This window comes from Mandrillus leucophaeus, unplaced genomic scaffold (assembly GCF_000951045.1).
Source record: "Mandrillus leucophaeus isolate KB7577 unplaced genomic scaffold, Mleu.le_1.0 Scaffold80, whole genome shotgun sequence".
Lineage (NCBI taxonomy): Eukaryota > Metazoa > Chordata > Mammalia > Primates > Cercopithecidae > Mandrillus > Mandrillus leucophaeus.
Genome location: NW_012108697.1, coordinates 630,832 through 658,540, shown reverse-complemented (window position 1 = coordinate 658,540; position 27,709 = coordinate 630,832). Strand labels below are relative to the sequence as shown.

General features: G+C 38.5%; 1 protein-coding gene across 2 annotated transcripts in view; it reads left to right on the top strand.

Moving 5' to 3' along the window:
- Positions 1-985: 985 nt before the first annotated feature.
- Positions 986-27,709, top strand: part of TRUB1 (TruB pseudouridine (psi) synthase family member 1) — a 39,452-nt gene continuing 12,728 nt past the window's right edge. Inside the window, exons 1-4 of one of the 2 annotated variants that reach the window (XM_011967488.1) lie at positions 986-1,646; positions 5,396-5,494; positions 14,117-14,172; positions 22,619-22,700. In XM_011967488.1, the coding sequence (XP_011822878.1) occupies positions 1,361-1,646; positions 5,396-5,494; positions 14,117-14,172; positions 22,619-22,700 (523 nt within the window). In that variant the 5' untranslated portion in view covers positions 986-1,360. The remainder of the gene's footprint in view (positions 1,647-5,395; positions 5,495-14,116; positions 14,173-22,618; positions 22,701-27,709) is intronic. The other variant, XM_011967489.1, reaches the window with a different exon arrangement.

Genomic DNA, 27,709 nt, shown 5'->3' with positions numbered 1-27,709 from the left:
CTAGAGCCACAATAGAAATAGGGAGGCTTGCTGATGTCTGGACAATTGGGAAAAGGCCTCTAATCTCCAAGTCGTCATTGGTCAAGCCTTGCAACCTTTCCTGCAAGTCCCTGGCTCTCTGCTTCCATGCCACAAGAACAGAGAACTCTTTTCTGAGGCTAAAGGACACCATGCTCCTTGGGGTGCAGTCATCCCTTCTGAAGTCATGACATCTTCCTGGAAAAATGAACATCTTGAAGCAGGGCCAGGTGTCCACTAATCTTTTGATATGCCAATCTTTTCAGTTAGCTTAGGCTTTTATTATAGACCACAAGAGTAGGTGACTTCCTTCTAGGAGTTACAGCTTTCCGCCCTGAAAAAACTCCCTCAAATTTTTTTTTTCCTTTTAATAAATTGTTCTGCCATGTGTTTGTTGTAGGAATGGGTGCAAGTTCAAATGGGATCCCATAACTGGTGATTGTGAGCAGCTAAGGGGCATCATTAAAATACCAGATGTTAAAGTCCAAGAGTATGATGAGGAGAAAGAGTGACTGTAAAGAAACCTAAAAAACAATGAGGACAAACTTTATCTGTCTCACAATACTTATGATAGCATTTAATGCATCTGGTGCAAAAGTAATTTTTCTCCACTCTGCCTTATGCTGGGATCAAAACAATATTCCTCAGTCTTGTTGAGGAGTGAATAACTTTTAGGGAGAAGGTCTCAAATAGAAAGTAGTTTAAAGTTTACGAATTGCAAGAATGCCTTTTGATATCTAAGCAATGTGTACTAAGGAATGCAACCTACAGAAAAGCTGGTATTCAAAATCGGAATTATTAAAAATTGTAGTGGAGGCAGTGGGGGCTTGGAGGGCGGCAAACAGGAGTGCATGAAGAGCATCAAAATAAGCCCAAGTGATTTACCATTGGCTTGGTTTCTTCGGAAAATTTGAAGAATTCATACTTATTTATACGTTTTCAAATATTTATTTAAGTGCCTACAACGTGTGAGGCATCTAGGATGTCTCGGCAAACGTGGTACGTAAGTTCCTCGCTCCAATAGAGCTCACATTTGGATGTCTTCTAATTCTGAACCTGAATGCAAGAGCACAATACAGTCAATGAAGCAGTGAGCCCAGGAAGCCATGGATCTTCACAAGCCCCAGGAAAACTCAACATTTAAAACTTTCTATTTAAAACACAAGGGCACAGCAGGCTCTTGGTCGGTATGGGAAGGTCATGGACTACAATTCCCACAAGCCCTTGTGACCTCTCCGTTCTGCGCAGCTTCGCGGTATGAGAAAGAGGGTCCTGTCAGGCGCACTCTTGTTGCATCATCAGCGTGCGCCTCCACCATGAAACAGGTTTGGACTACAAAAGTATGGCCGCTTCTGAGGCGGCGGTTATGTCTTCGTCGTCTTTGAAAACAGACACATGCCCTGTCCTTGAAACTGCAGGAACGGTCGCAGCAATGGCTGCGAACCCGCCAGCAAGGGCTGCAGCCGCGGTGGTTGCGGCCGCGGCCAGGACCGGATCCGAAGCCAGGGTCTCTAAGGCCGCTTTGGCTACCAAGCTGCTGTCCCTGAGCGGCGTGTTCGCCGTGCACAAGCCCAAAGGGCCCACTTCAGCCGAGCTGCTGAATCGGTTGAAGGAGAAGCTGCTGGCAGGTACTGCAGCCCGGGTGGGGACCAGGCTGAGGCGGTCGCTACGAGAGGGGAAGCACATTAGGCTTTTTGCGACGCTCGTGATTCAAGAGACAAAAGGAAGGGAAAGGGAGAATGACCATTGAATTAGCTCTGGACAGAAATCTCGGGCATCTCGGGCTTGGACTTGCCCTGGCACGAACTCTTGTAGCCTACTTGGCAGTTGTAGTTCTCAGTGGGAGAAAAAAACCCATACTTACACAATAAAACCCTGCCCTTGGGCGTGCAGACCTATTTTCTGTAATCTGATCCCTCAGGAGGCTTTTGTTGGGTTCATGTGGATGAACCCCAAAAGGAAGTACTGGCACTTACCCCCAAAGTTGCATTCCTTAGAATGTATTGGAAATGCAGATATACTTCGTTAACCAAGACTTAATAAAGTCGTTTTCATATTTTAGTGGGCCTAACAATTACTTAGAGTCTCTTTTACAAATACAGATTCCTAATCCCTGCCCTGTCCGAGATTGTGATTCGGATGGTTCAGGGTATTTTTAGGAAACTGCAATTCTAAATAGTTGCTCCAGGTGATTCCAGTGTAAGTGGTTTATGGACCACGTTTGAGGAACACTAAATATAACTTGGTCACTAAGCTGAGAGTGTTCTTTTTATTGATTCGTTTATTCACGTATACTGGGAAAATACTAGAAGAGCCTAAAGAATCACCCCCTTAATCAGCTCGGATGATTTCACACATAAAGCATCTAGGATCCTTAAGTTCGTTGGACATATACACTAAACCAGGTCTGTGCTAGCCTATAGAGACTTGAAGATAAAAGATACTGTCTCTTACCTTAACTGAGCTGACAGCCTAGTGATTTCTGCACCCTGTGGTGGTAAAACTAGTTAGCTAGGTTATTCAAGGTTCTCCAGAGTTGGGCCGTATTCTGTCTCGCCATTAAACCAGTACAGGGACTTTCTTACATTGTTTAGTGTCCCATGGAAAACTTTACACTTAAAAAAAATGCAAAAATAAATTATTCTAATGGGAATTATAACTGACAGTACAGATTTAAATGTTTATGGGCAAATAGGCACGCTCCTGCAGATGTTTAATTCCAGTATCACGACTACTCATTCTTTTATTAAAGTTTTGCTTTGTTGCCTGAAAGGATGACTCATTCAGAGGACGTCAAAGTAAGGAATTGCATCAAGGATATGTATTGTGGTGTCATCATAGTTTTTTAGTTTTCCTGTATAGAACTGCTGCTTTCCTGATTTGTTAACTAAACTCTGGTTTTCTTTTTTTGTTATCCTTAAGGTAATGATTACCATTCTTTCAGACAAGTTTCTGACAAAGCCATATTCTGGCCTTCTGGCTAATCTCTCTAAGAACTGAATTTTCTTGTTGAATCTTGGTTAAAATGATTGTTTCAAGGCTGTTGCTAGGCTAGAATCTTTAGCTAGAGACATTCTCATTATCCTTGATTTCTATATTGTTTGTGATTGGCCTATTCTGTATTTATGTTAGTTAGGCTATGGCTTTCCAGATGTCGTTATAACTGGCTGTCAGAATTACTTGGGAAGTATTTGAGACAGAGTTTCGCTCTTGTTGGCCAGGCTGGAGTGCAATGGCGCGATCTCGGCTCACTGCAACCTCCACCTCCTGGGTTCAAGTGATTCTCCTGCCTCAGCCTCTCAAGTAGCTGGGATTACAGGCATGCACCATCAACTCTGGCTAATTTTGTATTTTTAGTAGAAATGGGGTTTCTCTGTGTTAGGCTGGTCTCGAACTCACGACCTTAGGTGATCCACCCGCTTCAGCCTCCCAAAGTGCTGGGATTACAGGCGTGAGTCACCACGCTCGGCCTTGGGAAGGTTCTTAAAGATACCTACATTCTAATGTTAGCTGTGTTTGACAACCACAGTCAGTGGTTGTGTCCTCCAATACCATTCCTTGTCTTTCTTTGCGTTGATTCCTGTTATACTGCAATCCCTAATCTTTGTCTGTTGGGATCCTTCAAAGCCCTAAGTGTACCAGAATTTTATAGCTAGAAAATACTTTAATAAAAATCCACGAATACTTAGTTCAGTGGGGTGAACCAAATTCCCCACTTTATATAGTAGAGGCAGTATGTCTGCAAGTTAGAAGGAGGTATATTTGGGCACAAAGGGAAGATAGTATATTTATGGGGCCTTCTTACTCCAAGGGGTGTCAAGTTGAAAATACAAAGAGTTCCCCAAAAGGTTTCTGTTAATTTGTGGGTGAGAGATCCATGATGGGTTGCAAGTGACAGGTCAAGGGTTTGAAACCGAGGTCTGGCCTTTGAAGTTTATGTCAAAGCAGACAGCCATACCCTTCTAAGTACAGTGATGTCATAATTAGAGAATGATGCCAGGGTGTTCCAGAGACCATGGTTCTGACTCAGTAGAGTGATAATTTTCTTGGGAGGCTGAGCCACCCAGCATTCTTTTGGCCATTTAATCTGGCTTCTGCATTTCCATTGTTGCTTTGATTTCCCTCCTCCCTTGTCTGTCCACTCATTTCGTTTTCTTTGCTTTATTTTCTTTCTACTCTGCGTCAGTGTTGGTAAGGAAGGTTTGATGGGCTTGGGGGCAGGTATAGATCAATATAGCAGTTCCTGCTTTTCTTTCTCACTTGACATCTAATAGTCAATACTCTCTCAATATGGTATATGCCATCATCAAAACAATTTATATTTACCCAGAAGGAAGCACTGGCCCTGTCTCCCCAAAATACTTTCAAGTAACATTATTTTGCCTTATTTTTATTTTTTTTAAATAGGATAGGATCTCACTCTGTTGCCCAGACTGGAATACAGTGGCACAGTCTTGGCTTACTGCAACCTCTGCCTCCTGAGCTCAAACAGTCCTCTCCCCTAAGCCTCCCCAGTAGCTAGGGCTATAGGTGCACACCACTATGCCCAGCTAATTTTTGTATTTTATTTTGGATAGAGACAGGGTTTCCCTGTGTTGCCCAGGCTGGTCTCGAACTTCTGGGTTCAAGTGATCCATCCATCTCGGCCTCCCAAAGTGCTGGGATTACAGACATGAACCACTGTGCCTGGCTCACTTTATATTTACAACAGGAATATGAGATAAGCCAGGCTGGCATCCTCTTTTTAAAGATCTAAATGCTTAGGAAGTTAAAGTGCAACTTAATCTTAGCTGCTTTCCACATAATGTTTTGTTGAGATTCATTTCTTTAATGAATTGAAAATTTTGGTTTTTCAATTTCAAGGAGACAGCGAATACAGGGAGTTTGGGAATTTGGTGTATTTAGAAATAGTCCTGCATGAGATGTACTCCCAGTGTTAGGTAGCTAGAGATACCAGCAAAGACCATGGAAGAGATTTAAAAATGGAAATTGAGGACTTTTAAAAGTATCTTTGTATATAAAAATTAACTTCTTTTCATGATTCTCTAAGAGCCCACCACTACCAAGAATTTACTAGATTTTTGCAGGTTGGTTTGGATATTTACCCACCTTTTAAAAATGCCATTTTTCTCTTAGAGAATGAATTCTAGTGTCTTGATAGCTAATTTTGGAATACTCTTTCTTTATAATTTAGGGAATATACATTTTAAAATCTTTTCTTTACTAGTAACGAGGTCATAGTCTCTTAACATGTGAAGTTTGTATAATACTTTTTATTTGTTTTGAAGATGCCATTCCCTCTTCCTCCCAAGTTTATGGAAATCCTACTTAATTTGTCGTGGTAATCACCTTTTTTTCATCCCCATTACTCTCGTAGAAGCTGGAATGCCTTCTCCAGAATGGACCAAGAGGAAAAAGCAGACTTTGAAAATTGGGCATGGAGGGACTCTAGACAGCGCAGCCCGAGGAGTTCTGGGTAAGAGATATGAAAGGAAATTAAGTGTCCACTGTCACTTAATATCAGAAAGAAACACTGGTTGAGAACAGATAGATTGACTAAAGCCTTCTATTTTTCACTATACTTTGGAATGTTTCAGATCTACTGGATATATATAGTGCCATCTTTTAAAGAAGCCTTTAAATCGTACAAGGCCTACAAGGCTGTTAGAAATAGCTACTTTTATGTGTGGATGGGACTTTGAAAAAAGGTTTTTCTCTGTGCAGAAAAGAGTTAACATAGCAGGCCTGAAATTACTATCTTTAGAAAGGTCTGCTTGCACAGCTTGCCCTTGGCTGGTATCTGGGAACTTGGATTTTAGGAGTGTTCCCACCCTTCTCTGTCTGATAAGGCTGGTTGGCTGTGCCTCAGATGTTTCTGGGAACACCAGCTTTCCTTCTAGGAATCTGGAATTTTACTCCACTGCTAAGGCAGAGAGTGCCTGAGTGATCATCCTCTCAAGTCCCCAGTAAAACCTGTGGGCACTGGGGTCAGGCATGGTGGCTCACGCCTGTAATCCCAGCACTTTGGGAGGCTGAGGCAGGCGGATCACGAGGTCAGGAATTTGAGACCAGCCTGACTGACATAGTGAAACCCTGTCTCTACTAAAAATATGAAAATTAGTCAGGTGTGGTGGCATGTGCCTGTAATCCCAGCTACTTGGTAGGCTGAGGCAGGAGAATCGCTTGAACCTGGGAGGCGGAGGTTGCAGTGAGCTGAGATCATACCACTGCACTTCAGCCTGGGTGACAGATGGAGACTCTATCTCAAAACAAAACAAAACACAGCTTTGGGCACTGAGTTTCTAATGAGCTTCCCTGAGCGAAACATTGCACACGTGTTACCGCTTTTTTTGTTAGAGAAAGCAGCACGCTCGAGCATCCTCTCACAGGAGGGGGAGAGGATAAGGAAGCTTGTGCCCAGATTTCTCTGTGTCTTTATCTCTTATGGTCCAACTGTGTATTCTTACTACAACACTGTAAAAAATCTGAGCTATATATCAATCTTTGAATGTGGGCTGATCTTGGGGACTCTTGACAAGGTAGAAGGCTCTGTTTGTCTGCCTATCTCTAATCTAATCTCTGAAATCAACTCTCTTGAGAAGGGGAAGCTTGAGAGGAAGTCATTTTCTGCTAGAGATATATTAGTTGACTATTTTATTGCTTGTGAAGGAAAATTAGTAGAATTGATCAAAGGGAATAAAAATATTTTATCCTTTTTTATTCCATCTGTTTTTTGTTTTTTGTTTTTTGCCCCTGGTGGAGATTCTGAAGTGCAAGTGTGTTATACACAGGCTAGGGTATATTTTACTCTGTAACTGCATCCTTAGTCACAAAACTACCTGCATACATTGGGATCCCTCTCAGTGCCCCCTTCCTCACATACGAGAAACAAACTTTTATGGAACAATACTCATCTTTTTACATGCTCTGGTATTTTATATTTTATTCAGTTTCATTTACAGCAAAAATTAGGTACAAAGGAACAACAGCAAACCTTGATCTAAGCTATCCAAAGTAAATGAGTGCTTATTTAAAAGGATAAAATTGGTGAAGAAAATGGTATGCTTCAAGAACATTATAAACTGTATGATTTTTGTATTTTCTAAAATTATAGGTTTATGTTGGCAGTAATATTTTTACTTGAGGTTAAAATAGAAAAAATCAGTTCGAGACCAACCTGACCAATATGGTGAGACCCTGTCTCTACTAAAAATACAAAATGTAGCCTGGTGTGGTGGCATGTGCCTGTAATGCCAGCTACTTGGGAGGCTGAGGCAGGAGAATCACGTGAACCCAGGAGGTGGAGGTTGCAGTGATCTGAGATCCCGCCATTGCACTCCAGCCTGGGCGACAAGAGCGAAACTCCGTCTCAATAAATAAATGAATAAATAAACAAACAAAATAGAAAAAATCAGGCTGGGCACAGTGACTCATGCCTATAATCCTAGAAATTTGGGAGGCCGAGGTGGGTGGATTGCTTGAGCCCAAGAGTCCGAGACCAGCTTAGACAATATGGTGAAACCCTGTCTCTATAAAAAATTTAAAAATTAACTGGGTGTGGTGACACATACCTATAGGCCCAGCTACTTGGGAGGCTGAGGTGGGAGTATCACTGGAACCTGGGAAGTTGAGGCTGCAGTGATCTGTGATTGCACCACTGCACTCCAAAAAAACAAGCATAACAAAACAAAAACCCCAGCTAATAATAAGCATTTATTGAGCACTTACTGTATATAAGGTCTTCAGTTTTGGGCATTCGTAAGTTCTATAGTTTAATTCTCATTGTAACCTATAAGAGAAGTTATTACTATCCCCATTTTACAGAAGAAGAAAGGAAGACCCTGAGAGATAAAGTAACATGTTCACTGTCAGAATTAGTGAGTGACAAAGTCAGGATTTGAGCCAGATCTGCTCAGTTCCAAAGCATCTGCCCTATTGTGGATGGCAGATACCTGGCGCTCCTGCTTTTGTTCCTCATGCCCTGTGCTCTTGGCAGAAATTGGGGCTTCATGATTCTTATCAGCTTAGCACTTCAGTAGCCTGTACCAGTTGATTAGAGTTGGCCTTTGAGTTGAAGCCTATGTTCCTAACCCTTCTGCTTTACTGTTTTCCAGGCATAGCACCACAAATACAAGAAAAGAGAGGATAAGATCTGTTGCTTATTTATGAATAGATCAATTCTATTAATTTCTAGTGGCAGTTCTTCATTGGCATGCAGAAAATAGTCATATTCAAGGCAGTGAATGAAAGTTTATTTTTTACCCTAAACCTAAGGCAAGCTTGTCCAACCTTTGGCCTGCGGGCTGCATGTGGCCTAGGGGGGCTTTGAATGCAGCCCAACACAAATTTGTAAACTTTCTTAAAACATCATGAGATTGTTTGGTGATTTTTTTTTTTTAAACTCATCAGCTGTTGTTAGTATATTACGTGTGTGGCCCAAGATAATAATTCTTTCATTGTGGCCCAGGGAAGCCAAAAGATTAGACACCCTTGGCCTAAGGGATCTTGTTGAAGCTTCCATTTTAGTATTATGAAGGGGCTGAGATTTGTATGTGTGGAAGAAACTGTATTGGAAACAGTTTTCTGGTTGGAGGCTTAATTTATATTTGATCACACAAGGACTTTTATGATGATATAATATGTTCATATGTCAGATGTATTAATTTTTCTTCTAATGCATGTGATTTCCAAGGAGAGAGAAAGTTTTAAAAATTGTTGGTGTGTAGTCACAGAGTAAGGGATGTTTGTTGTCCAAGTTAGCAGTTCTGGAAACTTATGAGAAGACGATTTTTGATTGTGTGGTAAAACAAACACTGGACTCTAATCATACTTCGGTTTGTACACTGGCTACTGGCTGCTTTAATTACTAACTATATACACCCTAAGAAAATCCCATAACTTCACTGAATGTTTCTTCATCTCTAAAAGAGGATAATGTCTACCAAAACTGAGTCAAAAGGTTTTCAAAAATATCTTACAAAATACCTATAGTATATAGATATATACTTTATCCTGTGAAGTGTTGTATACAGGTCTTTTTAATTTTTATTTATTTATTTTTTTGAGATGGAATCTTGCTCTGTTGTCCAGGCTTGAGTGCAGTGGCGTGATCTCGGCTCACTGCAACCTCCGCCTCCCAAATGCAACTCCCAATCCCTGACTAGCTGGGATTATAGGTGACTGCCACCACGCCCAGCTGATTTTTGTATTTTTAGTAGAGTCAGGGTTTCACCATGTTGACCAGGGTGGTCTTGAACTCCTGATCTCAAGTGATCTGCCCACCTCAGCCTCCCAAAGTGCATGGTGAGCCACCATGCCCCGCCAAAAGGTCTTTTTTGAAAACAAACAAACAAAAGAAAACAAACTAAAACTGGACCTGTGCAAAAAAAAATACACTTTTTCTTTCAACATTTTTTTTTGCAATATTAATGATGCAGTTAAGAATTTAGCTGACAATTTAAGATTATAACCTGTAATTCAGGTTTATAATTCTATAGCATGATTGCTAGAGGGTTCACAAGTTTCTCAAAAATACATGGTAGGCAGGCCGGGCGCAGTGGCTCTAATCCCAGCACTTTGGGAGGCCGAGGCGGGTGGATCACGAGGTCAGGAGATCAAGACCATCCTGGTTAACACGGTGAAACCCCGTCTCCACTAAATATACAAAAACTTAGCCGGGCGCAGTGGCAGGCACCGGTAGTCCCAGCTACTCGGGAGGCTGACGCAGGAGAATGGCGTGAACCCGGGAGGCGGAGCTTGCAGTGAGCGAGATGGCGCCACTGTACTCCAGTCTGGGCGACAGAGTGAGACTCCGTCTCAAAAAAAAAATGGTAGGCAAAATATGGCCCTCTAAAGGTGTCCGTGTCCTAATTTTCATAACCTGTGAATATATTAGGTTACATCACAAGGAGCATTAGGGTTGTAGATGGAATTGATGTTGCTAATCAGCTGACTTTAAGATAGATTATCCTGAAATTTCCAAGTAGACCCAATGTAATCATAATATTCTTTAAAAGTGGAAGAGGAGGCAGAAGAGAGAGTCAGAGGAGATGTGGCAGTGGAGGCAGAGGTTGGAGTAATGTGGGTTGCTGGCTTTGAAGAGTGAAGGGGATCACAAGCCAAAGAATGGGGGCAGCCTCTAAAAGCTGGAGGAGGCAGGCAAGCAAAAAAATGGGTCCTCTAGGGGGGCTCTAGTGAAGGATTCTCCCCTAGCACCTCCAGAGAAGAACACAGCCAAGCCAACCCTTTGATTTTAAGCCTAGTTAAACCCATTTCAGGCTTCTGACCTCCGCAACTGTATGAGAAAAAGTTTGTATTGTTTTAAGCCAGATTGGTAATTTGTTACAGTAGCAATAGGAAAGGAATACACCTGTTTATCATAAATCACTTAAAATGTAAATAAAATTTCTATATACCATTTCAAAAATGATGTTTTTAAATTTTAGAGGTTATACAAACAGTGGGAAAATTTCGAAAATACAAGAAAGTTGAAAATAAAAAATTATCCGTTTTCCACCTTTCATCAATAGTCAGTTAACGTTTTTGCCATATTTCCTTGTAGCTTTTTGTCTATGCGATTTTTAAAGTTGAGCTCTACTTCACTGTGTGTACTTATATATCCATTTTTTAAACTTAACATTGTAACATAGACATTGTTCATGTTGATAAGCTCTTTGTAAACTTTATTTTTAATGGCTATAAAATGTTCCATCATATGGCTAAAATACAATTTGTTAATCATTTCCCTATTTGAGGTCCCTGAGGTTATTACCAGAGTTTTATCAGAACTGATTTTGTGAGGGATGTCTTTCTAGATAGAACTTTTTGTTTGTTTTGTTTTTAGTTTTTATTTTTTACCCACACATCTGTATCAGCCAGGTGTTTCAGATTCTTAAAATAGATTCCTACAATTGGAAAGATACGAGCCTTGTAAGATGATCCTATAGAAAGCTGGAAACACATGTATGGAGTCCATGCCTGGCCTAGAGAGACTCTCGTCATAAACAAGTTCTGTCTTTTTGATTTGAGAATAGGATACTAGGACATTGGATAAGTTTGGAGATAGTTGTTTTTGTTTTTGTTTTTTAACAGAGAAGACATTTGAGTGAGCACAGAACACTTGGGAGATAGAGTAGGAGAGCAGTGATTGTGCAACAGTGCATGGAAAACCCTGTCATTCATCCACTCTCTAAATTCTCCACACCTTTTCAAATGTGGTGCCTTTGCTCATGTTTTTCTTTTATAAGCTGCTCATCTCTCTCAGCACCTTTGGTTGTAGAAGTCCTACTGGCCTTTCCAGGTTCAGCTGAAATGCCATTTCCTACCTTTGAAGCCTGCCTGCTTGCTCTTCTATACTACTAATGTAAAATTTCATTTTGTTCTCCTGGTTTTTGTTAATATCTGTCTCTCTATTAGATTGTTAAATCACAGCTGAAGCCAGGTCTTATTTATTTCTGCACCTACACAATAAGTACTAAATACAATTTTGAGTGATTGAAGGCAAAACATGCTAAGTAAAAATTCTGTCCGGGAAACTAACCTGTGAATGAAAAGCTGCTGGTTGGCTAGGTCCCAACTCCAGATAATTTTTCTATATGCCACCACCATATTAGTCTTCCTAAAATTCTGCTTTCACTAATCACCTCACTTCAGTGGCACTTGGTTATTCTTAGGTATAAAATGAGAGGATTAAGCTGGGTAACTCTAAGATGCCTTCTTTTAAATTTCATCCTTCTGGGTCACTAAACTAGCTCAGAAACCATCATGAGTTCAGGATTTCAACCATGTTAAAGTCAAACGTGTCAGCCTGCTTCTAAGATACCCTGTGTTCAGTTGATAAACCCACTGTTCTCATCCTTGTATCTGAGAGTTTGTGCAATTATTTTCTTTTTTAAAACATGCTTCTCTTCTCTCTGTTGTGTTCCCTGTACATCCTTCAAAGGCCTAATACAAACTCTGAAATGCTTGAATGAAGCGTTCTCTGGCCTCTTTAGTCATTTAGAATGCTCCCACCTTTGCCTTGCTATGGCAGCTGTTCTCTCTCTGTTCATTTTGACACTTAATCATATACTATTATATTGTTATTTAGCATTTTTCATTCATTAGGCAACATTTCTTGAGCACTGTATTTTTCTGTATTTTATTTTCCTGATGAGATTATAAGCTGTTTTGAAGTTAGGAAATGTGTCACAAGTTTCTTTGCTTTTCCATTGGAAGTATTCCTCTTGGGATTATGTTTATAGTAGTTGTTCAAAAGAATATTGTTTGGGGATTTATTTGATTGGAATCAAATTGCATTGAATCTTTCCTGTTTGCCTCATCAGCAGTAGTATCTACAAGTTCTGTCATTTGAAGTGTATTATGCTCTTCAGAGGATTACTGAGGGCAGACTGTTTTGATCTTAGACCTTGAACTATATGACTTGGATCAATACAGATGAGTGCCATAGAAGTTTTGAGGGGGTTGGAATAGACTTTATGAATGAGTTGGGGCTTGAGCTGGGCTTCAAAGGATTGACTTTGAATACTTTAATAAGGAGTTGGTACTGTAGGCACTGGGACCCTACTAAGGATTGTTTGGGGGGCTTTGTAATGTGAAAAATAGGGTTTCAGAAATGGTTAAGAAGTGGTATGAATTGGAAGAGAAAGGGATAGGATATAGAACTGTCAGGTTTGCAGTGATGTAGGCTGTTGGCAGTGAAAAGAAAACCTAGGTGAGTTAAGGTGGCAGAGGGAATGGAAAGGAAGGGGGTCAGCTCTTAGACCATTTGGTTTGAATCTTAACTCTACCAGGTACTGGTTGTGAGATGCTGGACAAAGTTCTTAGTCTCTTATTCCTATTTCCTCATCTATCTCATCTATCAACAGGGGTAATTATACCATCTTTAAAAGTTTTTTTTTTTTTTAGATGGAGTTTTGCTCTTGTCTCCCAGGCTGGAGTGCAGTGGAGTACAATGGTACGATCTTGGCTCACCGCAACCTCCGCCTCCTGGGTTCAAGCGATTCTCCTGCCTTAGCCTCCTGAGTATTTGGGATTACAGGCGTGCGCCACCATACCCGGCTAATTTTGTATTTTCAGTAGAGATGGGCTTTCTCCATGTTTGTCAGGCTGGTCTCGAACTCCTGACCTCAGGTGATCTGCCCTCCTCAACCTCCCAAAGTGCTAGGATTACAGGTGTGAGCCACCATGCCTAGCCTTTTAAAGTTGTTATAAGGATTAAATGGAATAATGAAAGGAGAGCATTTCGAGTAGAATCTGATACATGGTAAACTCACTGAATGATGTTTGCCGTAAATATTGAAGATATTTTTTCCAGTTTGCCAATCAGTGCTCCTTGTTTGCTTTTATAATTCTGAATTGTGGTGGTTGTGTTGTGTTCTTATGCACATTGTATCTGTTGATGACAAATATTTCAATTCTTACAAAAATGTAGCTTCTTACAAAAAGAGAAGTGACTAAATCCTCTCACCCTCACCGAGTGAAATGTGTTGTCGTATGAATAATGTTTGAAATTTAAGAGAAAGGTAGGCCATTGTTGTACTTTATATTTGGTCTCTGTTAAAATACATTCTTCAGCCTTCATTTTACCTTGTATTCTTCTTTGTGTTAGACTGAGTTGTTATGTTTCTTTTTTCTTGATTGTATATACTGCTGGGTGCTAATCATCTTTAAATGGTTCATTAGCTATGATAATGACTTTTGCTTTGTTTAATAATGAATTCTGTCAAAAGACTTTATCATACCCACTTGAACATGGTTAATTGTGCCATGTGTTTTTTACTGGTGCCCATATAAAATTCCAGTGTGTCCTTTGAGATTGTTCTAAGGCTTCATTATCTAATGGGCTGGGTTGAGGTTTCTACTGAGTTTAATGCTTTGAGAATGGGGAGAAAGGTCTTCTCATCCCTTCTTTAGAGTTTCTTATTTGCATGACAGGTTCAACTGTTTGGAGTAATAGGAGCCCTGAAATTTTGCTAAATATATGCTCTTTCCCACTTCACGTTACCTAAACCGGGAAATTATGACCAAAATATATAGCTATTTTAAAAACCTAGTTTTCAGAACAGAGTGTCATAATATTTCTTTCTTTGATTTGTAGTTGTTGGAATTGGAAGTGGAACAAAAATGTTGACCAGTATGTTGTCAGGGTCCAAGGTAAGAATACTGAAATAGTTCTATTTTTCTTTAATGTTCTTAATGACTTACATGTATTGGATTTTTATCAAATAGAAAAATAAACTGAGTAAACTGCATGAATGGGTATCATTCCTAAGTATTATGTCTACAAACATATCTGAGATTGAAAATATCGAGACTGAAAATTGGAAATTCTTAATTGAAAACCAATTAGACTTAAACAATGCTACAGTGCTCATCATTTAATAAACTTATATTTGGACTTTTAAAATATCATATTTCTTAGATGTTTGGGACTTAGAGATCATAAATGCTAGTGGAGCAGACTTTTTTAAACCTTAGAATTTTTATAGAAACAATACCATTTTGTAAACCTGCGCCCTTTTAGCAAAAATATACTTTGTTCATTGGTTATAAAATGTTTATTAAAGAAAAGAGTAGGGCCTCTTTAAGATGAAAAAGTATGTTCATGTATGAGAGTAACCTTGACTAGATCCAAAAGCACTTTTCTAGGCATTTGATAGAAGAGAGAAGGGGTTATTTGGAGGCAGGAGTGGTTGGAAAGCTGTGAACTGCTGGTAGAAGGGGTCTCTTCCAGCTGTCAAAGAGATAATGTCTGTATCCATATGAGTAATTAGGTACTGGTTATAAGTGCTGAGACTAAGGGCCAATGAAAATGCATGTGCAAGGAAGATTAGTATGCCAAGAGGTAGCAAAAAATTTCATTATGTTCCTGGAATAAACTTTGTTTTAAAACTCTTGCTCTAAATGTAATATAAATTATTGATAAAATGACTTTTGTTTCTTTAAAAGAATCTGTAGTCAAAGACTATTTAAAACAATTTTCAGTTCATTGCGGACTGATTGATGACTTTTGTAAAATATAATTAAAATATTATGGCAATGTAAAATTGCTAAATAAGTTTCTACGCAATCTCATTTTCTGAACTTATTATAGATACTGGCCTGTGGAAAACACTTGACATAGTAGTGGTTTAAGTATTAAAAATAAAAGCCCTGGCCGAGCGTGGTGTCTCATGCCTGTAATCCTAACACTTTGAAAGGCCAAGGTGGCAGATCACTTGAGGTCAGGAGTTTGAGAGCAGCCTGGCCAACATGGTGAAACCCATCTCTACTAAAAATACCAAAAAAATTATCCAGGTGTGGTGCTGCACACCTTTAATACCAGCTACTTGGTAGGCTGAGGCAGGAGAATCACTTGAACCCAGGAGGCGGAGGTTGCAGTGAGCCAAGATCATGCCACTGCACGCCAGCGTGGGTGACAGAGTGAGACGACTCCATCTCAATAAATAATAAGTAAGGTAGGTAGGTAAGTAGATAGATAGGTACATAGATACGTAGATTGATTGATAGATTTTAAAAAGCCCTGGAGAACATACTGCATGTGATATCTCATTTTGGTTATCAACTGGCATAAAAATCTGTGTGCCATTCAATTGGAAGGAATCTTAGTACCTCTGATAAATGAAGTGTGGCTTGCTTTGTAATCTTCAAAATATTGGTGTTGAAAAATTAGAGTGTAAACATTGTGTTAGAATGAAGGCGTTTGACAGTTTCTCAGTAAATATGTATATTGTGTTTAAATACTGACACACAGAGTTTAGAATCTGTTTCTGATACTGGTTTTTGCCAGTTGTTTAATATTTGTTTACTCCCAAAGATGAACAATGTTTACTTTAATCTGGGATTATGGATGATTTTTTTTCCCCACATTATTTGGCATTTTCTAAAATCTATACAATAAACAAGGCACTTTTATGTTAATAATAAAAATGTTATGTTTACATTAAGGAATTTGGGTTTTTTTTCCCAAGGTAAAATATATTGTGTTCATTGAGATATTCATTGTTCACCCCTCCTTCCCCAAACTACAAACACAGGCGCACTATATATTATTGAAAGATTTTACTTATAAATTTCAGGCATATTTTCAGAAATATTATGACTGAAAATGTAAATACATCACTGACTCAGGTATAAATTTTATAACAGCCAATTTGCTGTTCAGCTACAAAACCTGAATGTCATACAGTGAAATCACTGATCCTCAGATGACTGTAACATAAATAGAATACCACAGGTGCATCTTGTTACAGAAACCTAGTTCTTAGGTATTTTGCATTTCAAAAATAGGCATCATTGTCTTGTTAGCTATTTATATTTCTTATCCTTTTAGTTTTATGTACATGTTAAAAGAACTAAATCATTAAGAGTTTAGTGATGATGAAGACTATTTTTTAATAAAAAGTAGTTAAAAACTGTTAATAAATTTTTTTCTTTTTTTAAAAGCACTGGAAGGAATCTTAGAGATCATCTTACCTAGTGACTTTCAAAATTTTTTTGACTAAGACCCATAGTAAGAGACATATTTTATGTAATGACCCTATAGATACATACATTTATGAAAAGGAAAAATTTTATCAAACAACTTTGTGTTAGTCTGTTTGTGTTGCTGTAAAGGAATAGTCGAGGCTGGGTAATTTATAAAGAAGAGAGGTTTATTTGGCTCATGGTTCTGAAGTCTGCACAAGAAACGTGGTGCTGGTATCTGCTTCTGGCGAGGGCCTCAGGAAGCTTCTACTTGTGGCCATGTCACATGGTGAGAGAGGGAGTGAGAGAGAGAGAGGCGGAGGTGCTAGGCTCTTTTAAACAGCCAGATCGTGCATTAACTCATTGCTGCAGGGAGGGCACCAAGACATTCGTGCAGGATCCGGTATCATCACCCAGACAGTTCCCACCATGCCCCCCCTCCAACACTGGGGATTACATGCCAACATGAGATTTGGAGGGGACAGACATCCAAACTTTATCCAACTCTAACCCTATGTATGGTGTATTCTTGATACCTTTCCTTCTATTTCATTAAAAAAAAAAAGGTGGCTGCAGCCCCTAACTTGGCCCAAATCTAATGTCCACTTTTTCTTCACTTCCTGTTTTGACAGATGAATTTTTATTTGCATCACAGTGCAACTAGTAAAATTAGACTTCTGGTATGTGTAGGATGGAGTTACATCAAGAGTAGAAATACTTAGTTCTAGGATGGCAAATATTCAGTGTTCTTGTTATGGCCGTATTTACAGTGCAGCCTTCTCTCCCTAGCCAGTCCTAATTGGAGATACGCTAATTGAACATGGCCTAACATTTCTTCTTGCTGAATCAAGAAACATCCTTAGAATCTTCTTCAACATAGTGCCACTTCGTACAACTGCTGTCACTTATTAGGTGAAATTCTGGCCTTTTAAATAAAATCTTTAGGCCATCATATTATTTTGCTTCCATCTATGAAGACCAGATACTCATCAGACCACCCAAATCATTTCTTGCATTTCTTCCCATTCAGATCAGGGTAAGAGTTAAGAAAAGAGCCACTGCCCTATGTTCCTCATTGTCTTCCTCTCCTGCCTTGGAGTGAGCTTTGTTCTACCAGTGATCATATTTCTCAAGTCTTTTTTTCCCTCTGTCTGATCATTTAGTATTATGTGTATAATGTGTAAGAAAAGCATGTAAGCTTTTGTACAGTGCTTTGTATACAGAAATTGCTCATTAAATACTGTTATTACTATTCCCAAGTATTTTACCTATCCCCCAATCTCTCTCTTGAGGTCCAGGCCTGTTGGATCTCTCTCGCTACATGTTCTGTAGACTCCTGAAATTAATTTTACTCAGGCGAGTTCTGTTGGAACTCTTGAATACAGTTAACTTCATTTTTTTTCATTGCTTTTTGAGATCACTGGTGACGTAGGAAAAATAGTACACTCATCAGAAAGAGAAAGCATGCCAGTTCTTTAAGGGAGAGACAGAGTTTCCTTGGACATTAAACTCAGAAGTTTTTGACAATAAGGGATATTAAATGACGGCGATTTTCAAAAATAGTTTTACAACAGATGTAGACATGGAGCTGCGTAAAATACAGTTTAGGTAAAATTATTCTGAGAGGTTAGTCTGATGTGTTCCTTTGGCCTAAGTTGATCTAAGTATAAAATGTAGCTTACCTAGAGGAGGGCAGTAGTCCCTCCCCTATCTTCCCTAAATTACACTTTCTTTGAGCCAGTCATTTAGCAAAAGCTGGATACCAGATGTTGTACTTTGAAGGAACAGACTTTGATGAGGTTTTGGAGTGCTGTCTTTATTAGTTTTCTATATTGTTGATCAAAGTTGGTTACTTTATAAATGCTTTAGAAACCAGATGGAAAGGTTATGAAAACCCAAAGAATCTAACTAGTATGTCCAGTTATAAAGGTACCTCCATATCTCTGTGCAGGTAAACCATAGTGGCACCTGCAGGCAAAGCCAGCATTTCCTCAGAAGGCAACTTTGTATCCGCCTCCAGTAATTAAACAAGTGTTATCATTGGAGTGAATGAAGTTTCCCCTTTTTGGTGTGGTCAAAGGATAGTAACTTTCCCCAAGAACACAGTAACATTTTTAGGTTAACCAGTTATGAGAACTCTATAGTGTGACTTGAATAATGCTCCTATGAAACTTAGCCAACTCTTGAAGATTTCAGAATTTCTAATCAGTCTTCTCCAGAGGCTAGTCCAGTTTGTACCTTTTCTATATACTCTATTAATATTCATATATTTCAGAAATACTGTATTGAAAATTTTAAAGGGCTTATACTTATGAACTATAAAAAAGAACTGTTCCTTCTTATTGAAGACATTCAAAGCCACATGTTTTTGGTTTGACAGGTTTTTAAAAAAGTGTTCTTTCCCATCCTCAGTAATATCCCTATTTTGTTGGTGAAGTTTTAAATCACAAGCTTTCAAAATCACACCTCAGTTGAGATCCAAGGAAATGATTGTGTATACTTTCTGTAATAGAAACATTTTTCTTTCTCCTAAACAGTACAGAAGCTGATTTGCTGCTAGAGATGTCTAGCTCATATCTGCTGTGGGGTTCAGGGAGCTTGAAGATGAGTAAAGTAGAGAGTAGAATAATATCAGTGAGAAACTATGAGTCCCAGAGAGTACACAGGTCAATGGAATGTTCTTCAGGACCTCTCTTTGGTGCAGTGGAATTACATTGTAATGAATACAGTAGTAGAACTCACAATTCCCAGATACACGTCTTGGAGAATTAATAGCTCTAAAGCACAGACTCTATTTAGAATTTAAGCCAGTGAAAAGAAATATTTTAGACTCCACAAGATAAAATGTTAGGGTTGAATGTGTACATCTCCATGCCTTTTTTCTTCTATCCCAGTATCTTTTTGGTCGTGAGACTTTGTTTCAGCTGGAGGCTTAACTGTGTGGGTGAATTTTTCTAAGTGGTTTGTGGATAATTGAATAAAATTGAAGGATAATTATTACTAGATGCCAGGACAAGGGAAAGCTAGGAAACAGCTATGATTTCAATAATCGGTTCACAGGGTGTGGTCTAAGGACTCCTGAGGCTCTTTCAGGGTGCCTGTTGAAATTGAAAGTATTTTCATAGTTTTGCCTTTTTAACTTGCAATCCCACAAATACATGACAGAGTTTTTCAGAGGTTACTAGATGTGCCATGGTATCATTGCTGTGATGGCTAATGGAAGTTTTAAACATTTTCAGCTTTAATTTATAACACAATAAATCTAGGCAGATACATTTAAAAAAAAATGTGTGACAGGGTTTCTCAATAAGTTTTAAGTGTGTATAGGGGCGCTGAAACCAAAATGTTTGAGAACATTTTGATTTGATTTAAGAATGTTGATTTAGATATTGTCTCCCCTAAAAAGAATCCAACACGTAGCTACATACACTATAATTGCAGACCCTGGAATGGGTTGAGACTTAGCAGATAAAATCTAGATATTCAAAACTATGGTGAAATGTGAAGAATTGCACACATAGGCACTTCTCTAGCATGTGTATCATTCTGTCAGCAACTTTTTATTAAGCTGCTACTGTGTTTCTATCTAGTAAAGAACACAATAGAACAGCAGTGGGAAACTCTAGCTAAGAGTTCATACTTCAAGAAAGTAAGGATCAATAAAATATACTTGGAAAACAGTGAATATCTCTATAGGTCGTCATGTGCTAAGCCATGTGATATGAGAGCTCAGTGAGATAAACCAGAAATGTCTGTTGTTGCCATTATACCCAGTCCCATCTGCAGTAGTTGTCTTTATTGAAGTCTTCCTGTTACACCGTAACCTCTTAGTGGGAGAGGACTCTATCTTATGTATCTGTGTGTCCTTCCCTAGCACTTAGGAGACTACTTTGGACATTCATAGTCCTTAAGAAACATGATTGAATTTGTGAATTTGATATGGGCCTTCCTTCTTTCTATGTACGGAATTTGTATCGAGCACCTACTCTCAGTCATGCTGTGGAGGTGGGTAATTGGAAGTTGGGATGGATTAAGGGGTGGCTCTGAAAGCTGAATAAGGTTTGATCCTTAGAGAAGAAAGGGAGTTCAAGGCCAGGGAAGTGGCATATGTGCCCCAGGTGCACAAAACACCAAGAGTCCAGAGACTAGAATGGGCATTGCATACTTGGGAAACATGTTAAGTTTCCTAGTTCAATCTTGTTACAGAGCGGGATAGTGCAGATACTTTCAAGGCTCAGTCTGCAAGATTGCACTGTGGTTTTCTTATGCAACTAAACAGACTCTGAAGGCAAAAAAATCATGAAACTTTTTGATGCTTTGCTTTCCTTATGGGAACTCACTGTAACCAGGTGAGTCAACTCTAGCTAGTGTTACTGTGAATCATTCAATATTTTCTTTCTTAGAAAATAAAAATGGTGATGGTATTATTATCTGTTATTTACCAGGGCTAGATATTGTTGCTCTAAACTCTTTGCTGCTTCTCATGAGGCATTATTATTTTCCACATTTTAAGATAAGGAAATTAAGCTCCAGCAGGAAAGACTAACTTGTTCTACAAATTGTGGTAGAGTCAGAATTCAAACCCAGCCAGTTGACCCTGGGCCTGTGCTTTTACCATTGTTGTCCTCCTCTCGTACTTCTCCCTGTGGTATGCTTAATCAAGGTTGATTGTCCCAAAATACAGAAGCAGGAATGGGTGTCTCAGGTGATGAGCTGTGTTTAGTTACAAAAAAACTAGTTTTTGTCAATACCTATGAAACTTTAAAAAAATTAATTCAAATGTGTTGAAATATTGCCTTCTGTGTTACATTTATTTTTTTAAAAAATCTGAGCTATATAATATTAAGGTGATTTCATCAAAGACCCTTAAGCTGTTATAAAATGTCTGCATATTTATGAGGTCTTGAAGTTTTAACATTTTTCTCATTTTTGTGTTGGGTCCCTTCACTAGCCTAATAAATTTGTCATTAATAAGCTTGTATGTCTGCAAAGTACTTTGAACTTTCTTTTATAAAATTGCTCACATAAATACAGATTATTTTCAGTGGGAAATAGATTCTTGCACTTTTTTCACTGCTTCATGTGATGCCCCAAATAAAATTTGCGTTTGACCAAAAGAGAGTAGTGAAAAGAATGTGTACTACAAGTGTGTCCTAAGATGAGAAATAAGACAGTCCTCACGTAACCAAGAATGATCTAATTCTTCACTTGTGAATAAAGATCGGTTCTTAGAAATGATTCTTGTTCCTGAGATCTTAAGTAGTAATTTATCTTTATTAAGAAAACACATAGCAGGGCGTAGTGGCTCACGCCTGTAATCCTAGCACTTTGGCTTTGGGAGGCCGAGACGGGCGGATCACCTGAGGTCAGAAGTTCAAGACCAGCCTGACCAACATGGTGAAATCCCATCTCTACTAAAAATACGAAAAATTAGCCAGGTGTGGTGGTGGGTGCCTGTAATCCCAGCTACTCCACAGGGTGAGGCTGGAGAATCGCTTGAACCCAGGGGCCACTGCACTCCAGCCTGGGCAACAAGCAAAAACTCCATCGTAAAAAAACAAAAACAAAACAAAACAAAAAACCCACATGTAATAGTGAAGTCACTAACTCTGTGTTTTCTACAGATCTAACTTTTATTTAAATGCATGACCTAGTTACTAAGAATTGTCTTAGTATTTCATGTAAGAAGTACTAAGTTGGTTTATTTAAAGTTAATTTTAATTATATGTGTGGGAAGATTCTTGAAACTTAACATGGCCATGGGGTCAGGGCTATTGTACCATTCTCTCTACTCATGGATAGACTTGAAAATTTTCCTTAAACAAACTTCTCAGTATAAAGGTGGTTTGAGAAATTTGTTTACAATAGTGACGGTCATAATTATTAAGCCATAATTATCAATAAAATCAGGTTTTTCTTTCTCATATTGGCTAGTGTGCGACGTTTGTGAATGCTCTTCAGTTTACACAATTGCTTTCCACATATTAAAAACAAAACCATTGCAGTCTGTTATTTTAGCCTTTATTTGGTATCAGGTTGGTAGTATTAGTAAAATTCTGTATAAACTTCAAGACATGCATAACAGTATTTCTTTGCTTATCGCCCATTTTCTCTCTTGTTTCCCTTCCTCTAGAGATATATTGCCATTGGAGAACTGGGGAAAGCTACTGATACACTAGATTCTACGGGGAAGGTAACAGAAGAAAAGCCTTACGGTATGAAGCTCATCTCATGTAGGCCTGTTTTCTAACATTTAGGGAAAGTTTCTGTGAAGGTAGAATTTTAAAACAAATCTAAGTGTTCAGAATTACTCTTCCAAATAACCTCCTTGCTTGCAAAAGCACTTACCGCTAGGATTTACGTTGTTTTCCCTAGTAAATGAGCAACAAAGCGGAGATACTGTGTTAGATTTGATCTGTCTTGCCATTAAAAAAAAAAAATTACCTGTCAGCTGTTGAAATAAATGTACCAGGCTTAGTACTTTAAAACTCATCATGTTTTTGCGCTTTTGGACTATGTAAAAAGAGGACAGAGGGTGAGCTATTTCTCTGGAAGTAAAGCAGAGCTCACTGGGGCCCACCTTACGTTTCCTACTATCCCATCTTTCACTACCCTAAGGAAGGATAGATAAATGAAATGGTCTCCTAGCAGCTCTCACAGTGCTTATGCTGTTTATAATGCAGCAATTGCAGTTTTCTAAGTCAGTTCACCTGCATGATTATGTCACCAATTTGTGGACTTTGTGCTTTTTTGTTTGTTTGTTTGTTTACTGTTATCTCTTAGTTGTAGGCAAGCCAGCATTTGGCCCCCTTATAGTTTTGTGTTGATTATCCTTATTACATATTGCGTATTGCCGCAGTAGTGAGGACAACCTTTTTGTTGTTCATAATAGCTTCATTTATTCTGTTAACATTTATATGTAGCTTAGTATCTTGCTCAATTAGGCAACGTAATGAAAAGAAAAATTGCTGATTTATTTCAAGACTTTTCAAAAACAGATGTTGAAATATTCTTGGAATTATTATTATTAGCATATAATAGCAGACCCTCACTTAATTGAAAACCAGCTTTAACCTTCAACCAGAAGACTTGTAAGATTAAGGAGTCATAGGGCAATAAGAGGACATCAGAGATTTCCGGAGTATACTAAAGTATTCATGAGGACTTATGTAATTAAGTTTCCTGTTTCTCTGACTCTATTTACCAAACCGTAATAAGGAGAATGATTATTATTCAGAATAGTAGTCCTGGGGTAATATAATTAAGGCTGGGGGGGTACCACGTGGTGAAAAATATAAGGCGCACTAGAGTAAACAAATCTGGGTTTAATTTCTAGCTCTGCCCTTAGCTAGCTGCGTAAATTTGAAATTTTCTTAGTCTCTTTATGTTGCAGTTTTTTCATCTCCAAAATGACAATAATGATAGCAACCTCATAGTGTGATTATGAGGATTGATTGGAGGAGAATGAATTTGGAGGTCTCATAGACAAGTCATGAGGCTCTTATAGTAGTACAAGCAGAGATGATGGTAGGTTGGACCAGGGTGCCAGTGGTAGAGACAGAGTTTTCCTATTAGAAAAATTTCCCATGATTAGGAAGTAAAACTGGCAAGACTTGCTTTTTAGTTGATTGGATGGGATAGTGAGGAAGTTGTCAACCATGATCTAGGTTTTGGGGTTTTAAAATTGGTTACGTGATGGTGTAATTCACTGAGGATGCTGGAAGGGGACCAGGGTGACAAAAATACTTAAACATAACCTTTCTTCCTATTCTTAAGCATTTTAGAATTTTAAAAAGCTCTATGCTGTGTTAGGTAATTTGTCACCTTATTTACTTACCTTAAAGAAAGCTCAGTTTGTTAGATCATCTCATTGTAGTGACGCAGTAAATCATAGCGAAACTAACAACTTTTTTCGACTGTGAAGAGAAGAGGTTCCTACAGTTTATTGAATAGTATTTGTAGTCCCGGAAAATGAGAGCTCAGAGAATTTTGCTGATTGGTGTGATTTTTCTGTGTGCTTACAGTAAATCAACAAATACTTTTTTATTTGTTGAAGCTGCTATAGCAGGTACCAAGGGAAAGATAGATAAATGTAAGACCTAGCCTGTGTCCTTAAGGAACTTACTGTCTAATGGAGAACTCTGACCAATATTCTCAACCTTCTGAGACCTGATACAGAGACCTGTGACCAATATCTTACAATGCCTTCTTTACTATCCTGAAATAAAATTCAGAGATACTTGAATTTACTTATACATTTAGAAAAATCAATATGATATTGTAAATGGAATATAAGTAAGAAATAAAAGTAATTTATAATAAAGTAGGTGCATTCATATATAAACATACAGATACTAGCACACTAAAAGTCTTTTGGCTGGAGTGCAGTGGCGTGATCTTGGCTCACTGTAACCTCTGCTTCCCGGGTTCAAGTAATTCTTCTGCCTCAGCCTCCTGAGTAGCTGGGGCTACAGGCATGTGTCACCATGCCTGCCTATTTTTCGTATTTTTAGTAGAGGCGGAGTTTCACTTTGTTGGCCAGGCTGGTCTTGAACTCCTGATCAACACTCAAACATACAGCGTAATTGTAAATAGTGAAAAGTGCTATTTAGGAATAATGGAGTGTTATGATAGAGAACAAAGGGAAAGGCCCTGTTACATGCTTTGATGTTTGAGTCTAAGCCAGAGACTCATTTTCTTATTCCTCTGAGATAGCCTTCAGCTATCTGACATAACAGTTAAAAATAGTATTTGTCTAGATAGGACAAAATGACTTAAGAACATTAATTTGCCATTGACTGCATACTGAGTTACTTTATCTAACATCAGTTGTTCTTGACAGGTCAATTAAAAACTGTGTTTCTAGTTGTTACAATGACTGGGTGGGGTGGTGACACCAGCTGCCTTCAATGGGTGGAGACCAGGGATGCCAGATGTCCTGTAACACAGAGGATCGTAGAACACGGTGAAGAATTGTCCAGTGTACTGCCAGCTTCAGGATGTCTGCCAGATAGTCATGCAGGTGTATTTCAGCCATGGGGCTGAAACCATGTCTCTTTTGGTCCTCAGTGTATTTTTGGTGTAGTATATAGCATACAGAATGACATATATGACATATAGAGTTTGAATAAAAAAAGATAGGCAGCAGAGGCATTCTCAGAAAAGATGGTTGCAGTTAAGCCAGGAAAGGCACAGCATCTTCCTGCCTTTTGCTGCTGTCTTCTCATCCACATCTAGGTATTAAGTGTCTGCTACTATTGCTGGTGTCTCTGAGGACACACAGCTTCAGTGTGCTCATCTGTTCTCCACTGAGCTCAGGACACTAGGACCATAGCTTCTCAGGCTAGATGTGGACCAAGCGTCTGGGAAGGCCTAACTGTCCCTGTAATGGGAGTAGTTTTTTCTGTCCCTCCCATGAGGCAAGAAAGGTAGAAAAAAAAAGTGGAATCTCATGCTAATCTTTTATTCTAAACACCACCACCCCTTAGTCCTGAGATCAGATGTTACCAAGGTCTTCTCAAATGGATGTAGCTATGTTGTATCTAACAGTACTGGCTCCTTTTGGACTGTATATGGTTTGGCTGCTGAGACTTATCCTGGAGTAAGCTCAAGAGTTGAATTTAGTTTCAAATTGTGATGTAAACTAATAGGTTATATGCTATAATTGGACTAGTGTGTAGCTAGGTATAAAAATTCTTACAGAGCTGTTTGTATTTAAACTTTTCGTTATAAAATATTGTACAAGTAAAGAAAATGAAACAAAAAATAAAGGTACAGCTCTATCAATTTTCACAAAACAAATATCTGTGCATCTAGCTATCACCCTTAGTCAAGAAATAGAAGATTTCTAGAAACCACACTTGTGCCCTATCTGTCATTACCCTGTCCTCCTTTTGCAAAGATAACTACTATTCTAGCGTCCAACACTATGGAGATGGTTTTAAAACTAAGGCATAGTTTTGCCTGTTTTTTAATTTAGTATAAATAGAATTAAACACTATGTGTCCTTTTGTGTCTAAATTCTTCCACTTAGTATATTTTTGAGATCCATGTTGGTACATGTATGAGTATTTTGGACTTTTTTATTGCTATGTAATATGCCACTGTGTGAATATACTACACACATACTGTCCCAGTTTGGGGCTTTGTGAATAAAGTGCTGTGTATATTTTATACCTGCCTTTTGGTAGACGTATTTCTACCATCATTTCTCTTGGGTATATACCCAAATGGAATATAGGTCATAAATTTGTGTGTGTGTGTGTGTGTTTGTGTGTGTGCGTGCGCATGTGTTCCTGGGTTACAGAATGGGTGTATATTTAACTGTACTGGAAATTGTCAAACAGTTGTCCAAAGTGATTGTACTTGGAATACTTTGCATTTCCACTAGCAGTGCATAAGCATTCCACTTGCTCCACATCCTTAGCTATTAATAGTGTTTTTAATTTTGGCTGTTCTGGTGAGTGTGTAGTTGTATTCCGTTGTGGTTTTGATTATTGATGAGATTCAGCACCTTATCAAGTGGTTTTGGCTTACTAGCCATTTTCTTTTGTGTATTATCTGTCTGTTCGGGTCTCTTACCCATTTTTTATTTGTTCTTTCCCTTTTGAGTTGCCTTTTTCTTATACATTTGTATGAGTTTTTGTTTTTTATTAAGCACCTTCCATTCGAGGATGTGTAGGTTCTTTATATACTCTGGATATGTTCTCTTCTTTTGGTTATGTGTGTTGCAGATATTTTCTCCTAATTTGTGGCTTGCCTGGAAAATTTTCCTCTCTTATCTTTTGAAAAACACAAGTTCTTAGTTTTAATTTAGTCCAGCTTATCAGGCCTTCTCCTTTATGGTTGGTCCTTTTGGTGTCCTGTTTAAGAAAACTTTTCTGACTCTTAAAGCATGAAGATATTTTCCTATGTTCTAGAAGCTGTTATTGCTTTGCCTTTCATGTTCCCTCTGCAGTCCACCTTTTCTTCCTGCATGGATGTCCAGTTGCTTCAGCACTTTCCCAGTATGCTTGTGTTCTCTCCTTCATTACATTCAAGTACCCACTTAGGCTATTGTTTAAAAAAGAAATCTATTTTTTTTACATTGATCAGTTCGTTTATACTTGTATGTACACCAGACTATATTAATTGCTGTAGTTTTAGACTATCTTGCTATCTGGAAGAACAAGTCCTTCCTACCTTATTTCTTACATATTTTTTTCTGTAGGTTTTATTTTTATTT